Source organism: Oikopleura dioica, chromosome PAR, assembly GCF_907165135.1.
Source record: "Oikopleura dioica chromosome PAR, OKI2018_I68_1.0, whole genome shotgun sequence".
NCBI classification, from domain to species: Eukaryota; Metazoa; Chordata; class Appendicularia; order Copelata; family Oikopleuridae; genus Oikopleura; species Oikopleura dioica.
Genome location: NC_137293.1, coordinates 2496773 through 2518389, shown reverse-complemented (window position 1 = coordinate 2518389; position 21617 = coordinate 2496773). Strand labels below are relative to the sequence as shown.

Genomic DNA, 21617 nt, shown 5'->3' with positions numbered 1-21617 from the left:
AAACTAGCGTAATTCACGTCCATTTTGAAAAGGGGGAAGTTCAAGTGCTGACCTTGTCCTTCTCACCCATGTGCGATTTTCTCAATAATAATTCATCCAAATAGCTGTGAGTAAACAAAAGATAGGGCAGGTAGCCTTATCCTAGGCGCCTTGTTTATATTCGAGAATCGGATAAACAGAGTCGATGAAGATTTTCATTTTTCTTGCTGGAGCGATTTCCGCTTTTTCTATCAGCGAACAGCAGGCAAATGAATTTTTAAGGTGAGTTCAAATAAAGTGGTTTAGTCAACAATTTTTGGGTTCACAGGGGAAAAGGATTGAATGAACCCATTATCAATGGACGGCCGTCTTAGCTTTTCGTATGCCCTCTCTGAGGAAAATTCATGAAATCTTTAATTTCACCAATTTATTAATCCCAACTTCAAGTCGGGACAAAAGAAGCCCCCTGGGTTCACCCTGCCGCACTGACTGCGTAGACGAGTGTCTTCAAGAATGCACGGAAAATCGTCTCGAGGATCTCTACAAATACAACCAATACAGAGCGGTCCAAGGTAACTTCCGAATACTGCATCATTTATTAACCTTTCATCTTAGTTCGCGAATACTGGTTCAATAAAGGACACAATCAGTAAGAAAAGAAAAGCGCGGAAATTCTACAGTAGGTGTAAAAATTTATTTACTGTGGTAATAAATTGATTCTATACATTCGTTTCTGTACTCGCTCGCCCAGATTGTATAAAGTCGTCGATTGGTGGTAGCTTTTTTCATGGGTCAAGATGTAGATACAAGAGATAAAGATAAGGGAATTACTTGACCCAAGTTTCAAAAGAGAAGGAGAAGGAGGTGGCGGGAAGCCAGTAAACGTCGTCGACATAAGTGCGTTCGATCTATAATCTAGCGTCGGGTAAATTTCCGTCACCACGTGACAGTTCCATTCTTCGTGCGATGAGTATCTGACAGGCGAGTGAATCATTTCGCCGTTGACGATCGAGACCGGCTCGATCGAACTGCTCTTTTTTGCTTCGCGAGCTAGTTTCTTTCGCAAGTACGAATCTGAAGTTCAATTCAGAAGCCTAAATTTCCTTCTTTGCTTACCTGGGCAGCAAACATGGCTAAATCCTCCTTCAAGTTCCGGATTATACTCCGGCATCTCCCCATATCCATTCCTTGCCAGCACCTTTTGCTCCCAATATCGCCGTCGGTCGTGCGACTTTTAACGGTTTTAAGATCTGATCCGGTTAACCTGTTAGTCAGTTACTGTCAAAGCAGTTCACTGTCTCTTGTGACCTTGGAGCATGCTTAACAAAAACTGACAATTCAGATGATAGACGCATCTACGCATTAAAGATAAATCCCTTTTTGCTTATTGTCGCTCATCATCTGTGCTCTCGAAAATGTTAATTACAATCAAGTCGAATCAGTTGGGAAGCATGTTAAACTTGAAACCGTGGCATAAGCCTTGGATGCAATTTCCAATAAAACCACATGATCAGCAAAAGGAAGAACATCGGCGTTATCGGAAACATGACGAACCACCAAGTTGACCCTCCCTGAAACGGTTCCTTTCTTTAGTTTCAATTTGATTTTTATATTTTTCTGGCTGACCTGCGAAAACTTCTCTTCGTCCATTTTTGCCAACTTTAGAAATTTTCTCTGTTGTTGATTTCAAAAAACATTTTCGGAGAAAAAATATCTATTTTTTTTATTTGTGGCTTGCAAGTTTTGAAATTAAACACGAATGGCGTTCGGAATGGCAATTAAAGTATTAATAAGACCATAATGTTTTGCCTTGAGGCTTGTGGCGCCGTGGAACATACGACTTTATGCAACATACACAACCGCGCAGCTCTGAACGCTCAAATGCGCCGATTCAAATGCATTAATCATTCAAATTTATTCCATCCAGTGATTTTCGGCGCTCAGAGTCTTGCACTTTTATAAGTTTGAGTTCGTTGGCATTGAAACAAGAACAATTATTATTGAATTAATCCCTGGTATATGAAGTCATTTTTGGACTTATTTGTAAGGTTCTTATTGTCAATGACTTCATAACGGTAGAAACTGTCGTTTTTTGCGGATTTATTCATGAAAAAAAAAGATCGAAAAGAGAGCTTGAAAAGTTAAAGGCAAAAGAAGATGGAAAAGACGATTAACAAGTCAAGGATTATATTGACCTCGATAAGATTAATAATGGCTAATAGCCCGCGGTAAATCTTCTCTGACAGGATTTTCTGTCTGAATACGTATCTATGGATGAGGTTTGTTCTGTAGCTTCGACGTTAAAAATTATTGTATAGAAAGTCTGATAATCAAGGAAATCGTCGTGACATTGCCAATTGTGAGTGAACCAGGTCCTTAAATTTCTGATGGTTGAAAAAATTCTCAGTGAATGGACGAATTCTTACCCCGAGCTCTTGACGAATATTTCCAGCAGTCAGCTTGTGTCTCATCATATCTATTGTAACTTTTCTATCAGGAGTTCGTGCTAGAATTTGAAAGCGCTCATGTCGTCCAAAATGCCATGGAACGATTGCAGCGACTTGATCTAAGAAAGGAAGAAATATGAAGATAAAAAAGTTCATTTTTGTGGAAGAATGAAAGCGTACTCGCCTTAAATGTCCTTTTATGTTCTCAATACATGTCCACTAGAACATATAGAATGTTAAATCTATCTAATCGGTGCTTTTTATGTAAATAAGATTCTAAAATAATTTAATTGCTTCTTTAACATAAGATTTGATCTATAAACAGCAAGATAATCAATGATTATTATTGAAGAGGTAGAGGATTAATCATAATTAAGCAATTTGTTTCATATTTATTGCTAGTATAATTCAAGGTTGAAACAACTTGTCTTCAGAAAGTAATCGGTCAGTTAGTCGTGGAAGGGAAATCGCATGGTCATCCGTAGTTGAGCAGAAACTTCGTCCTAAACGATTGTTATGAGAAGAATCGAGAACTGGGGGTTTAACCTTGAGTTGCTGGCCAATATTTCCAGCCGTCAGCTTTCCCTTCATCATTGAAAGTGTAACAACTGCATCAGGAGTCCTGGCGATCGACTGATATCGATGATGTCGAGCGAAATGCCAAGGAGGAGTTCCAAAAGTTCCAGAAATTTCCAAAAGAGCCAATATAGGGACTTTCATTTTTCAGAAATTTTAAAAAATTATGATCGTGGATTCGATGAGTGGCACTTTTATATGGATCATAATTGAACCTAATTGATGATTGACAATTGTTATCTTTGAAGACGTTCTGAGCTTAGATCTTTTAATTGTGTTAAACAATATGATTATATATAAGATTTTAAATGTTATACAAGCTTTTTATATAAAGGAGGTTTTAGAACGATGTTCAAAGGTTCTTTTATAACGAGCCTGTTTTTGCGGCTCTTGAGGCGTATAAACGGGTTTTAAGATGAATGCCACTTTTTAAGCTAACTAGCCGAAAAAATGACTGAATCTTCTAATAAGAATCTATTAAAAGACCCGAAGATCATTCATAAAGGGAGAAAATTTATCAAGTTCAGCGAAAAAAATCGTCTCCGCGGCTGGATGACTCGCTTATCAGTCTCTCTGGCGATCTGGATGCCGCGGTCGATTTCGTGCCAGAAGTTTTCTCTTTCTTCTTCTCTGTGACTTTCATTGTACATTTTGGTTGTATTTTGGAGTAAAGTTTGAGAGAAAGGAGAAAAGGGAGCAAAGGAGGATGAGGCTGATGTTTTCAGCGATTTTGCCGAGTCTGATGCCCGGCTCGGCAAGAAGTTTGGAGTGCGTGAGATGCAATAGGAAAGGATTGAGATGCCTGACGAGGGGTTTTCGCTCTAGACCTCCTTAACCCTTAAAAGTTACATTGATGTTGAAAACTCGCATTGTTGGTCTCCAAATCATGACCTTCTCGTTTCTTGTCCGGATCGACTTGGTAAGAAAATCTATTTTTTTTCAACAAATATTGATTACAGATGGGACAAAACCGATGTGCTTGACGGAAATCAGAGTAATGAGAACACGAAAGAATCTTGAGCTCGTCGATTTGAGAAGAGAGTGTTACTATGGATTTGAGCCGGAAGTTTCGATTGTCAGGCAGGATATTTGCAGGTTGCCTTCTTCTCATTTTTCCTCTCCGAAATTCTTTTTAGGGAAAATTTCTGCAATACATTTTCTTTGCCAAAAAAATCTGAAGATATGTTCTCAGTGGAAATGTCTTATGAATCGCAAAAGCGGCAAAAAGAACCGCTTTCTTGCATCTCGTGTTCGGGAAAAGATACTTGCTTGAATCCAACTTTGAGAATGAGAACAAGCTCAACTGAAAATTGCGAAGCCTACTACGACTGGCCAGGTTGAATGAATTAAAAAGTCCAAGAAATACAAAATGGTTTAGGTTGTTTTCTGGAATCATGGATGAACGATGACGGAGAACTTTCTTCAATAAGACGGGGCTGCTACGATTTCTCCCAAAAACCCGGCGAATCTTTCACAGAATTTATTCAGACAAAGACTTGCGATGAAAACAAGTGTAACAACGATCAACCGGATTTCAAGAAAAAGGTTGTTTTGCTCGTCTTTTTAATTTCAACGAATTTTTAGTTTTCGACTGATTTTGAAGGAAGTGGAGATGACGATCAAAATGACGATGAAGAAATCGACGACACATTTTTTGACGGGATCTTTTCGACGATTCATTCGACAGAAAAGGACTTGGATGATTCAATCACAACTGTAGTCACTATTGGAACGGAAAAGTATGAGACAGCATCTGGCGATGGCGAGGAAGACTATTTCTCAGGAAGTGGGGATGGAGAAGAAAAAGACTCGGTTTTTATCCCAGAGATCATCAGGAAGGATTTTCTAAGGGCTTGTTCTTCTTTGAGATGAGAAATGACGAAATTCTTATAAAAGTGTAGCTCAACAGTGGACAGAGAAAACACAGAAAACAACAACAGTAACTGTTGCTTCAACAGAAGTCTTCGAACCCGAGATTGTTGATCCAAAGAAGAACATAAAAGATGAAAAGGGACCAAAACCAAGCCCAGCTGAAGAGATAACCGTTTACATTGGTGAATATAAAGTTTGATGGTCTTGTTAACCAAGCAATTAAGGATATGGAGAGCCGGTTTCTGAAGAAATTACAAGCAAGAAAACATCGGCTGCGAGTCGACTTGGCATACCTTCTGTACTTTTTGTTGCTAGCATGTTTCTTTTGTAGATAAACCAACATTCTTTTACCATCTTTAAAAATGGCTTTTTCGAAAAAATCATTTTGGGAAACGACAAATGATGATGGAAGGGCATATAAAATTGTTAAAACAATGGCGAAGACTTTTATTGATAAGAAACAATGTTTGATATTAAATATTTTTGATACTGAAAAAAGTTTTGGCTGCAAATATCTCAACCCTTGTTCCGATAGCGCCCGCGGCACTGCCATCCGAATATCCAAGCACTCAACTTAATCAAGCATTTTCTCCTGAAAAATTATTTTGATAAGTTGCCTTTCAAATGTAAATCGTAGTGCAAGATTAGAGAGAACTTGAAAATGGGAAGATATGGACGAGCGTATACGATATCAAATGTGCTTTTGGCCATTTATGTCACTGCGTTTTGCTACTTTAATAGAGAAAAATTGAAGTTGTTTTTCAATGGGGACTTGGATTTCAGCGCTGCGAAGCTGATGGATATCAGCAACACGGAATATCCACCGGGTCCGACGGCAGAGCCGACAAGTTTGCCCAGTCACGTAAGTTTTAACAAAGCCTCCCTCTTTATTCAACAACAAAATCAGATAAATGAAGTTGGCTTCCAAGAGTTGGTTGATAACTTTCCCCTTTGGTCGCCAAAATTCATCATTGTTGGGGTGATGAAATGCGGAACAGGTAAAGTCCTCCTTCACAATTTACAAAACGTAAATTTCCGCGAACAGGTGCGGCGCATACTTTTCTCGGCAACCACCCAAATGCCGTTCCAGCCACTGCCGAAGCATATTTCTTCAACAAGGACAAAAATTACGAGCAAGGATTTACGTATTACCGAAAGTTCTTTCTCCGAGTTGGTCACAAGCAGCAGCCATATGTTCACTATGAAAAATCGCCGACTTATTATCGGAGTTTGACCGCGCCGCCGAGGATGAAAGAGATGAATGAAACGCTGAAAGTAGTAAATGTCGTTTGTGATAATGTCAAGCGAACTTTGTCGAGATATCTTCACATAAAGGTTTATTCCCTCCGCAATGCATTTTTCAACCCTTTTTTTCTAGACGCACACGGACGACGGTCATTTCAGCCATAATCACCTGTCCCTAATTGGCCAAACTTTGGAAGAGTTCCAAGTCAATCTTCGAAATACAATCAGGACTTTTGGCGCCTTCTTGGAGGATGTGAAAAACAATGAGGGCGACGGAACTATAGAAGGACTCATCAAGGCCTTATCGTACAGATTCAAGCACAAAATGAGACCATTTGGTATTCGAGCGACGCAGGACAAGATCGAGCTTATTTTATGTAAGATAGATTTCCCAACATTTTTTTTAAATTTTGCTTAGCTGATGGATTCTACGCTGTTTTTCATAAGTACTGGCAACAGTTCTTCCCAGACGATCAGCTTCTTGTGGTTGATGGTGGTCAATTCCGTAAGCCGAAGAGTTTTTCTTCATCTTTTTAGCCTTCTTTTTAGTCAAAACACCCTGGGAACCGATGGTTGAGATCCAACGGCACGTCGGACTAAGTGAAAGGATCAATTCTTCGAGTTTCACTTTCCGGGATGGAATGGATGTTCCTTGCTTTATTGATGCACAAGAAAATGTCAACTGCCTGGTAAGCAATTTCAGCCAATCAGGAGCTTAAAAATAGCTTACAAGCCAATCAAAATTCCTCCCTTGTTGACGAGGGACCGACAATAACGTCAATTTTTAGCCGGAGCAAAAAGGGCGCTCGCTACATAAAAGTCTCGACATGGATGTGGTACGGGCACTTCACGAGCTCTATCGACCTTTCGACGCTTACTTCGCCCAGAAAGTGCTGCACCGTTCGCCGTTTCAGTGGAATTATGGCTTGGAAGCGCCATAATCCTGTTACTACGGGAATTTCTAGAATAACCACTCAAGACAATTAGTACACAGAAAAAACTTGAAGCTGTATTTTTATTTAATAAATTTGTAATCCAGAATGATTCGTTCCTTTTTGGCTTGCTATTCGTATTCTTCATAATTGTAGCCTTGCTGCTCGAGGTGCTCTTCTGGCTTGATTTCGCCGAGGAGCACTTCTCTGTAATGCTGAACAACGGCGCACGGGAAGCAACAGCAAAGGATCCAACTTTGTCTAAAAACATAATAAAGTGATTATTTTCTTTCTTTGAAAGCTTGTTGTATAACTCATAAACAATCACTTACGTACAACATGTTCCATTGATCCCCAGTTTTTCTTTTATCTTTTCTCGCTGAAATCTTGATCGGCCCATGATACACTTATGAATTAATTTTTAAGATATTTAAGACTTCACATATCATTTCTCATGTGATTGATATAAAAGTTTTGCTTACATAAAGACAGAAGAAGCCGCCGAGATCCGAGTTATTAGTCTTATAAAGGGTTTAATTTTTGTGTCAAACGGGACTATCCATTGAGTTCTTTATTGCTTTAGGTGCTAAGAAAGGCGTTATGTAAGTCTTTAGGGTCCCTGGGTTAGGGAAGTCCTGCTCGATCACTAATTGATTGGCAATTATAGGGGCAATATTGAAAAAATATCACTAAACCCTTGGCCAGTTGAGTCGATCTTCAATCTCTTAAAAATTCCATGATAAAATTTTTAAAAACCTCGACTTCATATATTACCTCGCTCGATGAGAAAAAAACAAAATGCTGCCTTAATCAATAAGCATGGATCCGAACATGTAATCAGCGGATAAGTCCAATTTCTGGAAAAAAAAATTCGTTGAGCTTCGAGAAGAAATTCTTACCGTTCGCATTTAGGTTCTGTTGTAACAACATTGTTTCTCATTTCTGGAAAAATATAGCGAACCGACGCTTTCGTTATTCGAAAGAGGATAAGTTTTTACGATCGCGAAAAGGTCTTTCCATGATCTTCGTATGGCATAGGAACACGTCAAAACACAAAGGTGAGAGGTATCTTTGTACCACCGATTGTATTCGTTTTATGGGGCATGATTATTGACATCAGAATACTATACCAAGTTGTGGATAAAGATGACTTTCTATATATAACTCAACTCTATGTAAACATTTGAATTTGGCACATTATAAAAGTATGCAAGAGTAGAAAAAATGCATAAAATCTTTCGCTTAAAAGTCGAGCATGAATTATCATTTTTCAACCGGCATTCCAAGAGAATTTTTAGCGGATGGATTTGTACTAGATTCAAGCAGCTCTTGTTACTATTGCAAGTTAGTTCTATTCAAAATTTCAATAGAGCCAAGTTCAGGCGTATCACCAGCACTTTACTTGCCCATGAAGATCCTTCCGAGAGCTCGATGAATTGCAGAATTTTCTGTTCTCGGCGAATATGCGATGCTTGTTTCGAAGATATAATTCAAGAAAACAAAGTTTGTCATTCGTGTTCGTCAGTTCTCGATTTCGATCTGAAAATGAGGTCTACAGAACATACTGACTACTTAGACAGAATCATCTTCAAATGTCCCATGAAAATGCCCTGTGACAAAACTCTTTCTTTCATGGATTTTCTGAGCCATAATCATGGATCTTATAGAGAAGCAAGTGAACTGATCATGAACGTTGAAGAAAACTCAGTCCGCAAACTGAACACTGAGGTCGAAGATGACAAAGATGAACGAACCAAAACACCCATTAAAGAGCTACCTTTCCCTTCGATATCAGAAATAAGTTTCTCTGAGGTCAGTTCTGAAGCAACGGTGGTTCCTGAGACAAATAAAAAAGGTACGCTCCTTCATACACTTACTTATAAATCTACAAGTCGATGACCACGAGTCTGATAAGCTGAAAATTATGGCGGAAAATATCGAAAAACTTTGGATAACTATCACTGACAATCAAAAAGATCGCATTGATATGAAACATGAAATGGAAAAGCTCAAGAAAAAGGTCGAAAGCTTCGAAAAAACGAACGATGATCTAAAGAATCAAGTCGAAAACCAAAAGTTGACAATAAACAGTCTTGATGAACAGATCGAGGTAAAATTCTTGGTTATTTTTTTTAAATAATCTTTTACCTAGCAAATGCGCATTGATTTTGCGGAAAAATTGAAGAAATAAAAATTCACAAGATTTCCAATTTAATAACCCTGACAATAAAAAATAAAAACTCGAAAACAGACTCATTATCAATTCTCAAGTTCACCGCGCCTTTTATTGTCGGCAATCTTCAAAACAACTTTATTTTAGCTATAAAACTCAAACAGTGCGATTTAAAAGAAAGGTCTTCAAGTCACAAGGGTCTGAAGAAATTTTCCTACCCTGAGGCTAGTCTCGGCTGTTATATAAATAAGTGTCAGGACCTAAATTCCTAAAGAACCTTAGAAAAAGGGCGAGAGAGAAAGAGCGATGAATAAGGATATGGAACAGAAAAAGGAGACCTCCGACAAGGTAAGATAAGAAACTTTGAGATGTTTATTTGAAATTTGGAGAAGTCTTCGTTAAATTTTTTATAATTATAATTACTTAAAATGTCCCTTACAAATAAGTAAATCTATGAAAAGTTAATTAATGTATCATTTTATAGGGAAAGACGACATCAAGTCCAATCAAAATGATCAAGAAGCGAATCAAACGAATGTCTGAAAGCTCAACGACGAGCATGAGCAGCGAGCAAAATGTGGGTGGAGTCATTTGCGCCAAGTCCCCCGAGAAGAACTCAGCGCCAAAGGTGCCGGCACTTTTCGGAGCCTTTGCGAGCTAAAGTCGACAAGAACAAGAATGATGCCTGAACTGTTACTGCTTGAAAGCAGCATTGAAAAATCTTGCAACAATAAATTAAAGAAAGAGATAAAATATTTAGTGTTCAAACTTTTTATTTTGATTTTCAAACAGATCAACTTGAGTCTCAGGCAACAATGATATTTTCCAAAATCCAGTCGAGATTATCAGGAACAGAAGCCCAGACACCTGGATAGTCAGGCCGAGCGCAACCGATTCCCCAGGAGGTAGCACCGATAAGGACAGGAACTCCGTTCTCAAGAACCACCAGTGGCCCACCGGAATCACCTAAAACCAATTAGCAATACATTCATTTTTGATCGAAAAACCTTGACAAGCGTCTTCTCCACCGTCTGTAATTCCGTTTTCATCGAGATCGGGAACGCCAGCGCAGATCATTGCTTGACTGATTCCATACATGCCATTTGATGTTGCTTCGCAGTACTCATTGTTCATGTACCAGATGCCTACATCTTTAAGGGTGTTGGAAGTGTAGCCTCCCTCGGAGGTAGCACCCCAGCCAGCGGCGTAGACTTTTCGACCATGCTCTGGTCGACTTTCTTTACAAGAGTGATTATTTTTCTACTAAGACGAGATATAATTTTTGCGCAAAATTCTTGACTCGTAAAGAATCAAACCTCTTTCCTGCAAGACAAACAGCTTCAAAAGAATCTGCCCCAACATTTCTTGATGCAGCTGCAGCAAGAAGATTGGGGACCTCCAAGATGCACAAATCGTTGTCAAGAGTAACAGTGTTGTAATTTGGATGAGAGAGTTTCTTTCCAAGGACAGTAAACTCACCGCTGCTTGTTTGGTGATCTCCTCGCCGCCAATCACCAATACTGACTTCATAGGTATTGTCTGTAAATGCCTCGCAGCAATGAGCCGCGGAAAGGATGTAATCCGGTCCAGCCGAGTTTTTGGTGATAACAGATCCGCCGCAGAAGAAACCGTAGCCAGATTTGTACAAACCGGCCATGAACGGCCATTCACCTTCGAGAACTTCCTGGCCGCCGACGATTCTGTTTTTGTCCCATGGAGTCATCTTCGGGCTGCTTCGGGAGGCAGGGGAGTAAGGAGTTCCAGGAGCTGGGCAGACATCGACTGGTCCCATGGTGCCTGGAGCTTCTTCCCATACGCTTGGAGGAAGTGGGGGTCCTTCGGTAGTTGTGGTTGTTGTAGAAGTCGTGGTTGTTGTTGTGTAGGATCCGTCCATCGTTCCGTAGATCCAGTCAAGATTGTCAGCGACGGAAGCCCAGACGCCGGGATAGTTTTCTTGCGCACAGCCGTAACCCCACGACGTGATTCCAACAACATATGGCATGTTGTTCTCAAGACAGACCAGAGGCCCACCGGAATCACCATAGCAAGCGTCCATGCCACCATCTGGAATTCCATTTCCGTCAATATCAGGAACACCGGCGCAGATCATCGTTTGATCGACTTCGTAACCGTTGCCTGTTTCGTGACAGTAGTCGTTGCCCATCATCCAGATTCCAACATCATGAAGGGTATCTGGACTGTCCCAGTCGTCTTGATGGAGCGTTCCCCAGCCAGCGGTGTAGCATTTTCGACCTTGCTCTGGTCGAGATGTTGGAAGACATGTCTTTTCAAAAGCATCAGGATTTACAGCAGAGAGATTTGGGACTCGAAGGAGGCACAAATCATTTGCCAAACTCCAGTCATCATATCCAGGATGGATGTACTGAATTCCAGAAGTAGAGAACTCGTGAGGAGACACAGTTGACTGCTTCCAGTCACCGACTCGGATATTGTTAAGCTCTGCTCCATTCTGCCAGCAGCAATGAGCCGCGGTTAAAATCCAATCATCGCCTTCAGCATTCTTTGAGATGATAGTGCCGCCACACCAGTGCTCCCAGCCGTCACTGTTGCCGCCGAGCCCGACAATAAATGGCCACTGTCCTTCTTCAACTGGTTGACCGCCGACAACTTTCATGTCATCCCATGGAAGGAAAACGTGATCGCTGATTGGTCCTGAGTAATCATGACTGGCATCAGTGCAGACGGCAACGTCACCCATTGTAGCTGGTCCATCTTCCCATCCATCTGGTGGTGGACCCATTGTGTTCGTTGTGGTTGTTGTCGTCGGAGGTACAGTGACGACTCCGTTAATGACGTCATCGATCCACTGCAAATTGTCAGCGGTAGACGCCCAGATGCCCGGGTATCCTTCATAAGCACAACCATAGCCCCAGGAGGTAACACCAACAAGAGTTGGGATTCCGTTCTCAAGGCAGACAAGGGGCCCACCAGAGTCTCCTTGGCAGGCATCTTGACCGCCATCGATGAGTCCATCTTCGTCCCAATCAGGTGTACCAGCGCAGATCATTGTCTGATCAATCGAGCTAGCATCATATTGTTGGCCTTGACAATATTCATTGTCCATCATCCAGACGCCAACATCTTGTAGCTGATCTGGCTGATAGCCTCCAGATTGAAGTGTTCCCCAACCACCAGCATAGCATTTTCGTCCATGATCGGGTCTCTCTGATGGGAGACAGACGGGTTCAAATGCATCAGCATTGATTGCTGACAGATTCGGGAGTCGCAAAATGCAAAGATCGTTGCTCAAAGTGTAGTAATCGTAATTCGGGTGCATGAAGATAGCATCTGAGTAGACTTGGAACTCATTTGGGGAATCAGTGCTCATTTTCCAGTCCCCAACAGTAACTTTGATGTCTTGGTCGTAATCATGACTTGATTGGCAGCAGTGAGCAGCCGTGAGAACATAATCGTAACCTTCGGCGTTTTTCGAGATGATGGAACCGCCGCACCAATGACTTCCAAGAGCAACGATCCATGGCCACTGACCTTCTTCAACTCCTTGTCCCCCAACAATTCGATTTTTGTCCCACGGCATGAATTCGCCGTAGAATCGACCAGCTGGAACTGGGACGCCTGGATTGGTACAGGTGTTAGTGTCACCAAGTGTAATAGGACCTTCTTCCCACTCGCTGTCGGAAGTTGTGGTTGTCGTCGTCGTTGAGGTCGTCGTCGTTGTAGTTGTCGTTGTTGTGGTTGTGGTCGTTGTTGTTGTTTGGGGTTCTTCGCTCCAGTTAGGTGTCTGGCCGAATCGCTGGAAAGCGGCACATCTGGAATAGTCAGAGTTCAAGAATCCGTTGCCGTCATCTTCCATCGTCATGATTCCAACATTCTGGAAGCACTGATAGTAGTCATCTTGGACAACGTTGGGATTGGCGGGATCAAGTGGTTCGAATTCATCCTGAATTCCGCTCATTTCCAAGAAGAATCGATCTTTGCCCTTGTTAAGGAACTCGCCGGCAACGTAGCCAGTTCGACGAAATTGGACAAAGGCGGCTTCGGTGTTTTTATCGCCATTAGCGGGCATCTCGTAGTACTGGGCCTCAGTCATGTAGTTGTCATCAGATCGGTCGAAAACATTGACGTTGATTCTTCCCTCTCCGATGGCCTTGAGAATTGGGCGCTTACAATAGCTTCGATCAAATCGGAGAATTCCGATGTATCCACCCTCCTTCGTCAAGTAAGGAAGGCCCCACTTGATGGTACTCAGCTGAGCAAGGAATCCGTTTTCATGCTTGCCGAACTCCTTGTAGTAGGCCTTATCACCTCGGCCGATCCAGTCGAAAGAGCAAGTATTTCTCATTTTGAGTTTTGAAGTTTTGCTTGATCTGTTATCTTAGCATAAAGTTTAAACTCTCCCTGCAGTAGAAAATATCAGCTCCGTCAGGTTGCCAGACTGTACCGCCTTCATCACAGGCACCTTGATTCCAGGCGGTTGCCGAGGAGGCGATTACACTTGCCAAGAGTTTCATACTAAGATAAAGCTTATCATATGAACTTTCTTTTCAGAAAAGATCGATTTTAGGAAGTTCATATATATTATGAACAAAATATGAAATATTATCTCTCACTTACTCGAAATCTCTTTGAATAGATCATTCCAATCGAGTTGCGTGTTATAAATATCATCGACGGAGATAAGTCGACAGATAAATTAGCGAAAATGATGATAATTCAGCTGCGAAAATTAGAGAGAGTCCCGTCAAAATATTTTCCGATGATGTTGAAGTCTCGCATCCATTTTTTGACGAGAATCGAAGCCTGTTTTAGGTCCAAGGTAATTTCTGAAACCGAAACATATTTGGTAAATAATTTGGATATTCCCTCTATTCATCAAAAAATTCCTTTGAGGTAGGTCTAGCATCACGCAGGTCTGACATCTATCAACGCATACTTTCACTAGGCAACAGATTTTGATTTAAACTGCCCATTCTATGCACTTTCTTCGCCCTACTCTTCCCTCGTGCAATCATGGTTTTTTCTCTCTTCCGTATTTCCACCTGATATTTTGCCAAAAACACGATGAAAATACTTTTAATTCTTGCTTCTTTTTGCTTCGGATTGACTTGCAGAGAATACAAATGCATCAAGAACGGAAACTGCACATTTGGCTATGGAACTGGGCCGACGAAAGGCTTTTTCAGAAATCTCGATGCTGGTTACATTCAAAAGAAAAAATTCACTCAGGAACAGATAAAAACAGACCTTTTTCTCTTGATTGAAACTTCTGTTTTAATCTTTTGTCAGTAGATAAAATACGAATTTCCAATGAGAACACTTTCAAATCCCACAAAAATGGAAAAAGGAAAAATTTCAAAGCGAATTATTGATCAATGCTACGAAACGTACTTTGAAAATGAGCTGATCACGTGCAAGATGATTTCGACTTCGACGAGGTTTTTGAGGGATGACGGAATTTATTTGACCCAGTTTCATGTTCAAGGAAAGAATTTTAAAGAAAACCATAATCTTTTAAAATAATGTTTGTACTTAAATTAATCGCCTTCGCTATTTCACGATTTACTTTTACCATCTTCGATATGATCTGTTGTGTCCGGTAAGCTATCTTTTGTTAACGATAAAAGCATTTATAGAAGTTTTTTTTTCTTCAGAAAAAGGTCAAACTTATGCCTACAAAATTCGCAATAGTAACATCAGAGCCTCTGCCAGACTCAATCGACCTGGAAGAAAAAGGAAATGAAATGCTCAAAGAAGTCACCTATGCCATCAAAAGTTTTATGGGTCCTGGCACTATGCTTGACCACTTCAAAGTTATTCCACCGAAGCAGTCGAACATCTTGCAATTTTTAGCGCAAGTGTTGATCTGTTCTTTCTCTCTTGGTGTCGTGATCTTTACTGGCTTCAAATGCTTCCAAGGAACGAGGACGTTTCGCGTCGGAGAGAAAAGAGCAGTGGTGATTGGTTATCTGATGACGTTGATTATTCCGATGGTTGATGTGTACCCGGGTTTGTATCTCTGGTACAGCTACACTGCCTACAACAGGTAGAATATTTCGAATTTTCACATGTCAGATATTTTCAGCATGTATTCATATGACTGGAACTTCGCAATCTCCTTCGTTCTTCTTTACTTTCCAATCGCTGAGGCCCTAAACCTCTGCGTCAAATCGTATTTCTTGGTCATCACAGTTCACCAAAAATACCCGCCTCAGTGGATCTTCCTATGTTCTGGGATCGCCGAGAGAATCGAAATTTTGGTCATTATTTTGCCAAAATTGTTCGTGAGCTATTTCTATTTGGCAAGATTCGTCAATCCGATGAGTTCTATTCCACTTGCCGCTTTGGTTTTACCCCTTGTTGACGTTGTTCTGATTTTGAGAAGGGCTCTAGAATCGATCAAAATGACATTTTAATGTTAAAACGTCCAAATTCTAGAGCTTTTTATCAGATGGAAGCGTTCTTAGCGGCGCTGCACTGCGAATTTATCGGCTGGTTTTCCTTTCTCATTCTGATTGTCAATGTTCTTGGGTTGCTGATGAGCTCGAGTTTATCCATATGTTCGAGTCCGAGCATTCTTTATGATCCGAAACTGACATCGATAGACGACATCGCACGCAACAAGAATAAATTTATCGAAGAAGAGTGGTGCGGGACAACACTTTCTGAATGGTTTCAGCCGAGAATGGGACAATGTGTAAAAGTTGATAGGTCTCAAAGGGTTTCGCCGCTGCCATTTGGTCCTCAGGTATTCGTAAGAATCGAAAGCCAAAAGAACGTATCTAAAAGTCATCGCTCAAAATTCCAAAAAATAAATTCTGAAAAAAAATATGTATCATTATTATGGTCTCTGAAATCAAATCTATCATAGCAAAACTCGATCTACGGAGCTCTTCCTGCTTGTGCCAACCCTTTGGAAATTATATTCGCCTGTGTTTTGCTGATAACTCTGGTCATAACACTTTTCTACCTTGGCATCATGATCTACGACATCCGACGAGTCAAGAGAATAGCTTTTTCTCGCGGGAGAAGATCTACACTCGGGACCATTTTCAACGTCACCAATTCTTCCTACTCTCTGAAAAACAACTCAATTTCTACTGTCACTATTCAAGATATATCTGTATAAAAAAATTATAAACAAGGAGGGCCGATGTTTTATTTAGAGATCGTTAACTTTGAAGGGAGCACTTCGCAAATAATTGGTCATTTTGTCGAAGTTTCCGCCGGCAAAAGCGTCGAAGTTCGTGACAAGATCTGCGATCGCGGTTGGTCGATGTTCAGGAAGAATACCTGAAAAATCCTTTAGAATGGATGTTAAAACCCAAGGAAAGCTCACCGATTTCACAAGTATAGTCAGCAATATCGACCGGTCCTCTGTTATTTGCGTTTGGACTCCAACCAATGTATCCTTTGAAGTAGTGATTGCCACTGTCGCAAACACCACCGTTACAGGCAATCTTGTCCAAAACAGTTGGCTCTCTAGATAGGAACGACCAAAGCTTTCCATCAGCCGAGTGCTCTGAATAGTAGAAATCGGGGAAGTTGATGATGCCGTCTGAGTTAAGACCGCCTTGAGTCACGTCGAATGGACTAAGAAAAAATAAAAAGAGTATGACAGAGAAAAATTTTTACCAGAAAACGAAAAGCGTGAATTTCGCGGTCGTCCAATACTGCGGATTAACGGCAAATGTGTTGGTGACATGATTGTACTGGTCCCAATCCCATTTCTCTACCGACATCAAGTTCATGATTCGAGCCTTCATCAGGAAGTAGTTATCGTAGACACCCTTGACGTAGTTGAAGTTTCCTCCTTGCCAGACTGGAATTGCCGCGGTTGTGTCTGGAACACAACGGTAGGCAGCATTGTTCAGGGCGAAAGAACAGCTGCCCATGGAGCAAAGGCATTTTGCGCCGGTAAATTCCTTGGCGATAGCTAAAAAGCGAGAATATTTGCCGACCGTTTTCCTAATTTCTGACATACCGTTGCTATAGCCAAGCTTGCATCCAACTCTGACCGTGTCGCCGACTTTGTGGTAGGTCATCTGTCCATAGTATGGATCGTAGTAGTCGACACCCTCTCCCGCTGGATCATACTCTGGCAGCAGCCCTCTTCCGGAAACAACTCTTACTATCTCGAGTCCCTCTCCAAGCTCAGCAAGGAAGCCATTGTCCGACAAGTCCTCATTGTAGGTATGCGTGCCCAAGCAGTTGAGCTTTGGATCAGCTGAAATTCAGTTAGTAGAGCGAAAAAAGCTCCTTGAAAATTTTCTGAGAATGCGGATCGAAAAAATAGAAACACGAAAAAACGAGTTCCGGCAAAAAAGCGAGGATCTGAGAAACGAAGAAGATTTTATTGAGCAGAATCGTCTCGGAGATTTTAGCGGAGATCTCGTTTCGTTGATCCGAAGAGCCGATATCGTCAGAAAAATCGTAAGATGAGAATTTTTAGAAAATGACTTGCTTTTATTTACAGAATAGAAATAGCTTTAGTTGAACGAAATGAGATTCTTCGCTGGATTTGACGGGATTCCTGAATTAAAATCGACGACTTTCAAGGTTCAAAACAGTTTTAGTGTCTTTTTTGAATGAAAATAATCTTTGTTTTGAAGTCTTATCTTGAGTTGAGTAGGGAACCATAATCGGTAGAGTGATTGCCAAAGACATTTTGTGCGTCCAGAGCTCGTAGTCGGAGAAATAATCGCGCTTCCATTTGGTTCGACGGTTTTGGAACCAAATCTTAATCTGGTTCTCTGAAAGGTTCAGTTCGTCGCTTAGGTCCATTCGGCGTGTTATCGAAAGGTACTTATCAAGGATCACTATTTTAGTCTCAATAACTGTCGATTTCTTTTATCAATAAAAATTTTAGCTCGATCCTTATTTTGCTGAAATTCATCCTCAAGAACGGCGACTTGGTCAGATTTTAAAAGTTCAAAATTTGATTTTTTTGCATTTATTTTCATCAGAGTTTCCTCTTTAGCGATAATTTTTTGTATTTTTTATGAACTCTTGCTGAAAATGATGTGCGCGGTCTCTTTTTCGTCTTCCCTGACATCCCCAGGGGGTAATCGTCGTCAACTTTCTCCGTCTTTTCATCATCTTCTGACGACGACAAGTTCTCCGAGCTGGATGAGTTTTGCTCTAGAATCGTCTCTATCGTAAACACCGTGTATTTCTTCGCTTCTTGTTTGGATTTTTCTATTTCTTTTGAGCTGATGATATCATTTTCATTTATCATCTCTTCGCGAAAAAAATTGAATAACCGGAAGTCAGAAAATGACTGTTGAAACTGATTGTGAACAGCGCCACCTATACGAAAAAGAGCTTCAACCCCCGCCATGACCAATGAAATTAACACTCACTCTTTTTTGTTGTCATTCTTATTCTTCAACAGTCAGAATTTTTTAAGCCTTATCAATTTTTAAGGATTACAAATAAGCATATTTTGGTAGGAAAATTCTGAAAAAAAACTTTCGTTTAAAAAAGTTTTTGACAACAATAATTATCGTCTCTTTGATAAGCTGAAGAAAACCTAGAAAAAATTGCATTGCTGCTCATAAATAAATTTATATCAGAAAAATAACAACCGAAACTTGATCTATGATCTTCACCCGACATTCTTGGGGCACAGTAAAAGGCTCCATCTTAGAAGACGGCTCGAAATTTCACACATTTTAGAGCAACCCCAACCGCAAGGAGGGGACAAGCGTGAAAACGGACACGCAACTTTCCTTTTTAGACCACTCGATGATCACCATAATTAAAAAGTCTTAATTGCTCAAGAAGCTCCAGCGCTAATTGAAAATGTCAAAATCAGTAGCCACTCGCTTGTGAAAAAAAGGATAAGTTAATTTGGAACGGAAATGAAAATGTGGTATTTTGGCTTTTTTCAGATCAAGGTGAAGCGCCGATTGCCAAAGAAAATCACTGTTAAAATCTTTCCTAGCGCAGTTTATTGAAAACAACTCATAACGAAAATAAAGTATAATAGCCGCCCAAATGAAGAACCGAAATAAAGTGTTTGTCAAGACCAATCAAGGGTGTTTATGGGTTCTACTCGCAGGCAGAGATTCATGGCAAAGGTCTTCACGCCTGAGGGCAGGTCCCACATGGTCTAGGGGTTAGGATTTCGGATTTTCACTCCGACGGCCCGGGTTCGATTCCCGGTGTGGGAGGACTTTTTCTTTTTTCATATTTGTTCGAAGTCACAAAGGAAAAATGATAGCAATAACAAAAATGTAACAAACATAACTTGCAACTTATAAGTTTTAAGGGAAAATATTTCGCGACTCGATAGAAAATCTTTATATCCTCGTAAATTAAATTAAACCCATTTCCTCTTCAAATGACTAAATAAAAAGAGATGCCTTGTTCAAACTTCACAAGCGAAATTTACGTTTCATGCCCTCAGTTCATCCATTGCTTCTGTAGCAATTCATCGACGCCTTCAGGTTTGTTTTCCGCATCTTTCTTACACAGAATTTTCGCAGATAGCCTTGACTGCTCGAAAAAATGCAAGGCAGAAGCTTACATCGTCCTTGGAACTTTAATCGGCCTTCTATTTCTCATCTCATTTCCGACGATCAAGAGCAACATTTGGAAATCCTGCTGTCGACCGAGATCGCTTCACACGGGAATTCTAGAGGACACGAGACCATGCGACTGTCCTGCCTGTAGGAATAGGAATCAGAGAAGCGAGCTGAAGATCATCCGACCAAAGGGCGTTAAAAGCACCTCAAGGAAAGATCAAAATTATATAAAGCGATTTTATAAAAAAAAAACTTGATCTCAAAAAAGCTTCGTTCCTCCTCTTTCACCATTCGCTCATTTGCCCGATTTGCGAGTTGCTACAGATTCTAAAGGAATGACTCTTTAGTAATTATTTTGTACTGTTACTGTAAAATCAAGAAGGATCCTAACATGATCACTTTTCCGGAAAACTGGGCATCTGATAAGCAGGAAGCGAGAAAAACGCAGAAGGCAGGAAATCCAGCAATTTCTCAGTAAATGCAAATTGATCAAAATCTATCTTCCTACTTTTGCCAGAGAAAAAAAATGAAAGTTGATTTGTAAATAGATAGTATTTTATTAAAATTTTGAACTCAATAAACAATGAAAAATTGAAAGAAAGAACAGTGAAAAGACCGCTTAGTGAAAATCACCAGCGAGATATCGAAGAGGAATATGAGCTCGTTTTGCCAAAAACAAGACTTTGGCCGAATTTCGCTTCGTTTTTTCGCTGCAGCTAACTCGATAGCGAAGTCGAGAAGCCATGAGTCGGCAGTTTTCCTTTCCAGCGATTTTGAAGGTCGAAAAGTTGTTTTCTCGGATTTTTTCTTGTTCGAAAAAGGCGGCGGTGGAGAAGGAGGTTGTTGTTCGGACTCGGCCGGCGTTGGTGATGCTGAGGAAGCGACCTGAGACGGGGGATTTAATGACGAGTCCGGAGTCGGTTCTGACGAGCTCGAGGACGGAGTCGATCGAGTTGAAGCGAGATTGGCCGACGGAGCGATTGTTGATGGACATGAATCGGCCAGTACGACTGTAGAGGCGGATGTGTTTGCTAGAAGAAGAAGTTGCTCCTTGAGCAATTTCAGGAGCGACGACTGCTCGGGCATCGACGAGAGCGAGAATGAAGAAGTTGAGAAGGAACATTTTTCGGTTGAGTATTTGCTTTGTTGCTTTTTGAAATTGTGATGGTGAGGTAGAACCGGTTAGTGTTTTATAGCAGGAGCAGCCGGAAAAGGCAGAGTGCGCCAATGCAAGATCGTGGCGCAAATGCGCATAGATCTGATGAACAGATGGGGTGAAAGTTGGAAACCAGCTGGGCGCGGCGGCGGAGGGTTGAAAAAAGAAATCGTTAATTAACAGCTGATCAGACAGGAATGGACTCAAAGGATTAGACAAGAGAGTCATTAAGGGAAGTTCTTTTAAGTCCTTTTTGATGATCGGCTCTCGTAATCACTCCTCTTCTAAAATTAATCCAAGAGTATAATGTATACTGTATAAATATACAATTGATAGATATAAGTTGAATTTTGTAACTTTTTTATTCGAAGCAGCTCACGGAGAAACAGTTCATTAAAATTTTAATCCGAATTTGTAGTCATAGAAAAAGTCCAGTTGACAAATATAAAACAGTATTTTATGGTCCCCTCAAGGTTTTCGCAATCTAACACATCTTCTTACACTTGTACCATAATCCAAATCTTGAGAGCAATGAGTATGCATAAAAAATACTTTCGATGATCCTGAGAAATATTATTCAGTTTCCGCTCAGCAAGATATCTCTCATCAGTGATGCCCTATCTTCAACCCTTTTCGTTCAAAATTTCAAGCCATGTTCAGTGAAACCATGCTCCGGAAATGTCATCTCACGACCATCTCCAAATTTCACACAGTTATTGTTATCAGATA

General features: G+C 40.7%; 5 protein-coding genes, 4 long non-coding RNA genes and 1 other non-coding gene across 10 annotated transcripts; 6 read left to right on the top strand and 4 right to left on the bottom strand.

The window, feature by feature from the left end:
* Positions 1-152: 152 nt before the first annotated feature.
* On the top strand, positions 153-702 carry LOC145703764 (uncharacterized). The gene is made up of 3 exons (XR_014134382.1): positions 153-261; positions 427-551; positions 595-702. It is a non-coding gene; the product is annotated as an uncharacterized LOC145703764 (long non-coding RNA).
* A 3631-nt stretch (positions 703-4333) lies between these two features.
* On the top strand, positions 4334-4908 carry LOC145703762 (uncharacterized). The gene is made up of 2 exons (XM_081781153.1): positions 4334-4547; positions 4587-4908. The coding sequence occupies exons 1-2, from the start codon at positions 4401-4403 to the stop codon at positions 4872-4874; spliced, it is 435 nt and encodes a 144-aa protein (XP_081637279.1). The 5' UTR covers positions 4334-4400; the 3' UTR covers positions 4875-4908.
* Positions 4909-5483: 575 nt separating this feature from the next.
* On the top strand, positions 5484-7163 carry LOC145703755 (heparan sulfate glucosamine 3-O-sulfotransferase 1-like). The gene is made up of 7 exons (XM_081781147.1): positions 5484-5736; positions 5782-5872; positions 5920-6209; positions 6253-6496; positions 6538-6624; positions 6669-6808; positions 6908-7163. The coding sequence occupies exons 1-7, from the start codon at positions 5536-5538 to the stop codon at positions 7058-7060; spliced, it is 1206 nt and encodes a 401-aa protein (XP_081637273.1). The 5' UTR covers positions 5484-5535; the 3' UTR covers positions 7061-7163.
* LOC145703766 (uncharacterized) lies at positions 7149-7575 on the bottom strand. The gene is made up of 3 exons (XR_014134384.1): positions 7534-7575; positions 7384-7457; positions 7149-7312 (listed from the first exon to the last, which is right to left on the bottom strand). It is a non-coding gene; the product is annotated as an uncharacterized LOC145703766 (long non-coding RNA).
* An 89-nt stretch (positions 7576-7664) lies between these two features.
* On the bottom strand, positions 7665-7991 carry LOC145703767 (uncharacterized). The gene is made up of 3 exons (XR_014134385.1): positions 7951-7991; positions 7826-7908; positions 7665-7775 (listed from the first exon to the last, which is right to left on the bottom strand). It is a non-coding gene; the product is annotated as an uncharacterized LOC145703767 (long non-coding RNA).
* A 1445-nt stretch (positions 7992-9436) lies between these two features.
* Positions 9437-9931, top strand: LOC145703765 (uncharacterized). Its single transcript, XR_014134383.1, has 2 exons — positions 9437-9572; positions 9709-9931. It is a non-coding gene; the product is annotated as an uncharacterized LOC145703765 (long non-coding RNA).
* A 48-nt stretch (positions 9932-9979) lies between these two features.
* On the bottom strand, positions 9980-13548 carry LOC145701188 (transmembrane protease serine 9-like). Its single transcript, XM_081778415.1, has 3 exons — positions 10541-13548; positions 10232-10458; positions 9980-10190 (listed from the first exon to the last, which is right to left on the bottom strand). The coding sequence occupies exons 1-3, from the start codon at positions 13546-13548 to the stop codon at positions 10030-10032; spliced, it is 3396 nt and encodes a 1131-aa protein (XP_081634541.1). The 3' UTR covers positions 9980-10029.
* A 992-nt stretch (positions 13549-14540) lies between these two features.
* LOC145701186 (uncharacterized) lies at positions 14541-15619 on the top strand. The gene is made up of 3 exons (XM_081778413.1): positions 14541-14681; positions 14858-15249; positions 15289-15619. The coding sequence occupies exons 1-3, from the start codon at positions 14541-14543 to the stop codon at positions 15617-15619; spliced, it is 864 nt and encodes a 287-aa protein (XP_081634539.1).
* A 727-nt stretch (positions 15620-16346) lies between these two features.
* Positions 16347-17517, bottom strand: LOC145704320 (uncharacterized). The gene is made up of 4 exons (XM_081781770.1): positions 17188-17517; positions 16839-17139; positions 16543-16796; positions 16347-16496 (listed from the first exon to the last, which is right to left on the bottom strand). Exons 1-4 carry the CDS (start codon positions 17246-17248, stop codon positions 16366-16368), a joined length of 747 nt encoding a protein of 248 aa, XP_081637896.1. The 5' UTR covers positions 17249-17517; the 3' UTR covers positions 16347-16365.
* Positions 17518-19306: 1789 nt separating this feature from the next.
* Positions 19307-19378, top strand: TRNAE-UUC (transfer RNA glutamic acid (anticodon UUC)). Its single transcript has one exon. It is a non-coding gene; the product is annotated as a tRNA-Glu (tRNA).
* Positions 19379-21617: the final 2239 nt, after the last annotated feature.

Excerpts from the sequence above, each read along its gene's own strand:
- LOC145703755 (XM_081781147.1), top strand. The coding sequence starts at position 5,536 with ATGGGAAGATATGGACGAGCGTATACGATATCAAATGTGCTTTTGGCC. Across the intron at positions 5,873-5,919 it reads GGTGATGAAATGCGGAACAG|GTGCGGCGCATACTTTTCTC; the intron begins GTAAAGTCCTCC and ends TTCCGCGAACAG. Across the intron at positions 6,809-6,907 it reads AAGAAAATGTCAACTGCCTG|CCGGAGCAAAAAGGGCGCTC; the intron begins GTAAGCAATTTC and ends GTCAATTTTTAG.
- LOC145703762 (XM_081781153.1), top strand. The coding sequence starts at position 4,401 with ATGAACGATGACGGAGAACTTTCTTCAATAAGACGGGGCTGCTACGAT. Across the intron at positions 4,548-4,586 it reads AACCGGATTTCAAGAAAAAG|TTTTCGACTGATTTTGAAGG; the intron begins GTTGTTTTGCTC and ends ACGAATTTTTAG.
- LOC145701188 (XM_081778415.1), bottom strand. The coding sequence starts at position 13,548 with ATGAGAAATACTTGCTCTTTCGACTGGATCGGCCGAGGTGATAAGGCC. Across the intron at positions 10,459-10,540 it reads GTTTGTCTTGCAGGAAAGAG|TCGACCAGAGCATGGTCGAA; the intron begins GTTTGATTCTTT and ends TTGTAAAGAAAG. Across the intron at positions 10,191-10,231 it reads TGGAGAAGACGCTTGTCAAG|GTGATTCCGGTGGGCCACTG; the intron begins GTTTTTCGATCA and ends AATTGGTTTTAG.
- LOC145704320 (XM_081781770.1), bottom strand. The coding sequence starts at position 17,248 with ATGACCTACCACAAAGTCGGCGACACGGTCAGAGTTGGATGCAAGCTT. Across the intron at positions 17,140-17,187 it reads CAAGCTTGGCTATAGCAACG|CTATCGCCAAGGAATTTACC; the intron begins GTATGTCAGAAA and ends CTCGCTTTTTAG. Across the intron at positions 16,497-16,542 it reads TGACTATACTTGTGAAATCG|GTATTCTTCCTGAACATCGA; the intron begins GTGAGCTTTCCT and ends AGGATTTTTCAG.
- LOC145701186 (XM_081778413.1), top strand. The coding sequence starts at position 14,541 with ATGGAAAAAGGAAAAATTTCAAAGCGAATTATTGATCAATGCTACGAA. Across the intron at positions 14,682-14,857 it reads TTTATTTGACCCAGTTTCAT|AAAAAGGTCAAACTTATGCC; the intron begins GTTCAAGGAAAG and ends TTTTTTCTTCAG. Across the intron at positions 15,250-15,288 it reads AGCTACACTGCCTACAACAG|CATGTATTCATATGACTGGA; the intron begins GTAGAATATTTC and ends AGATATTTTCAG.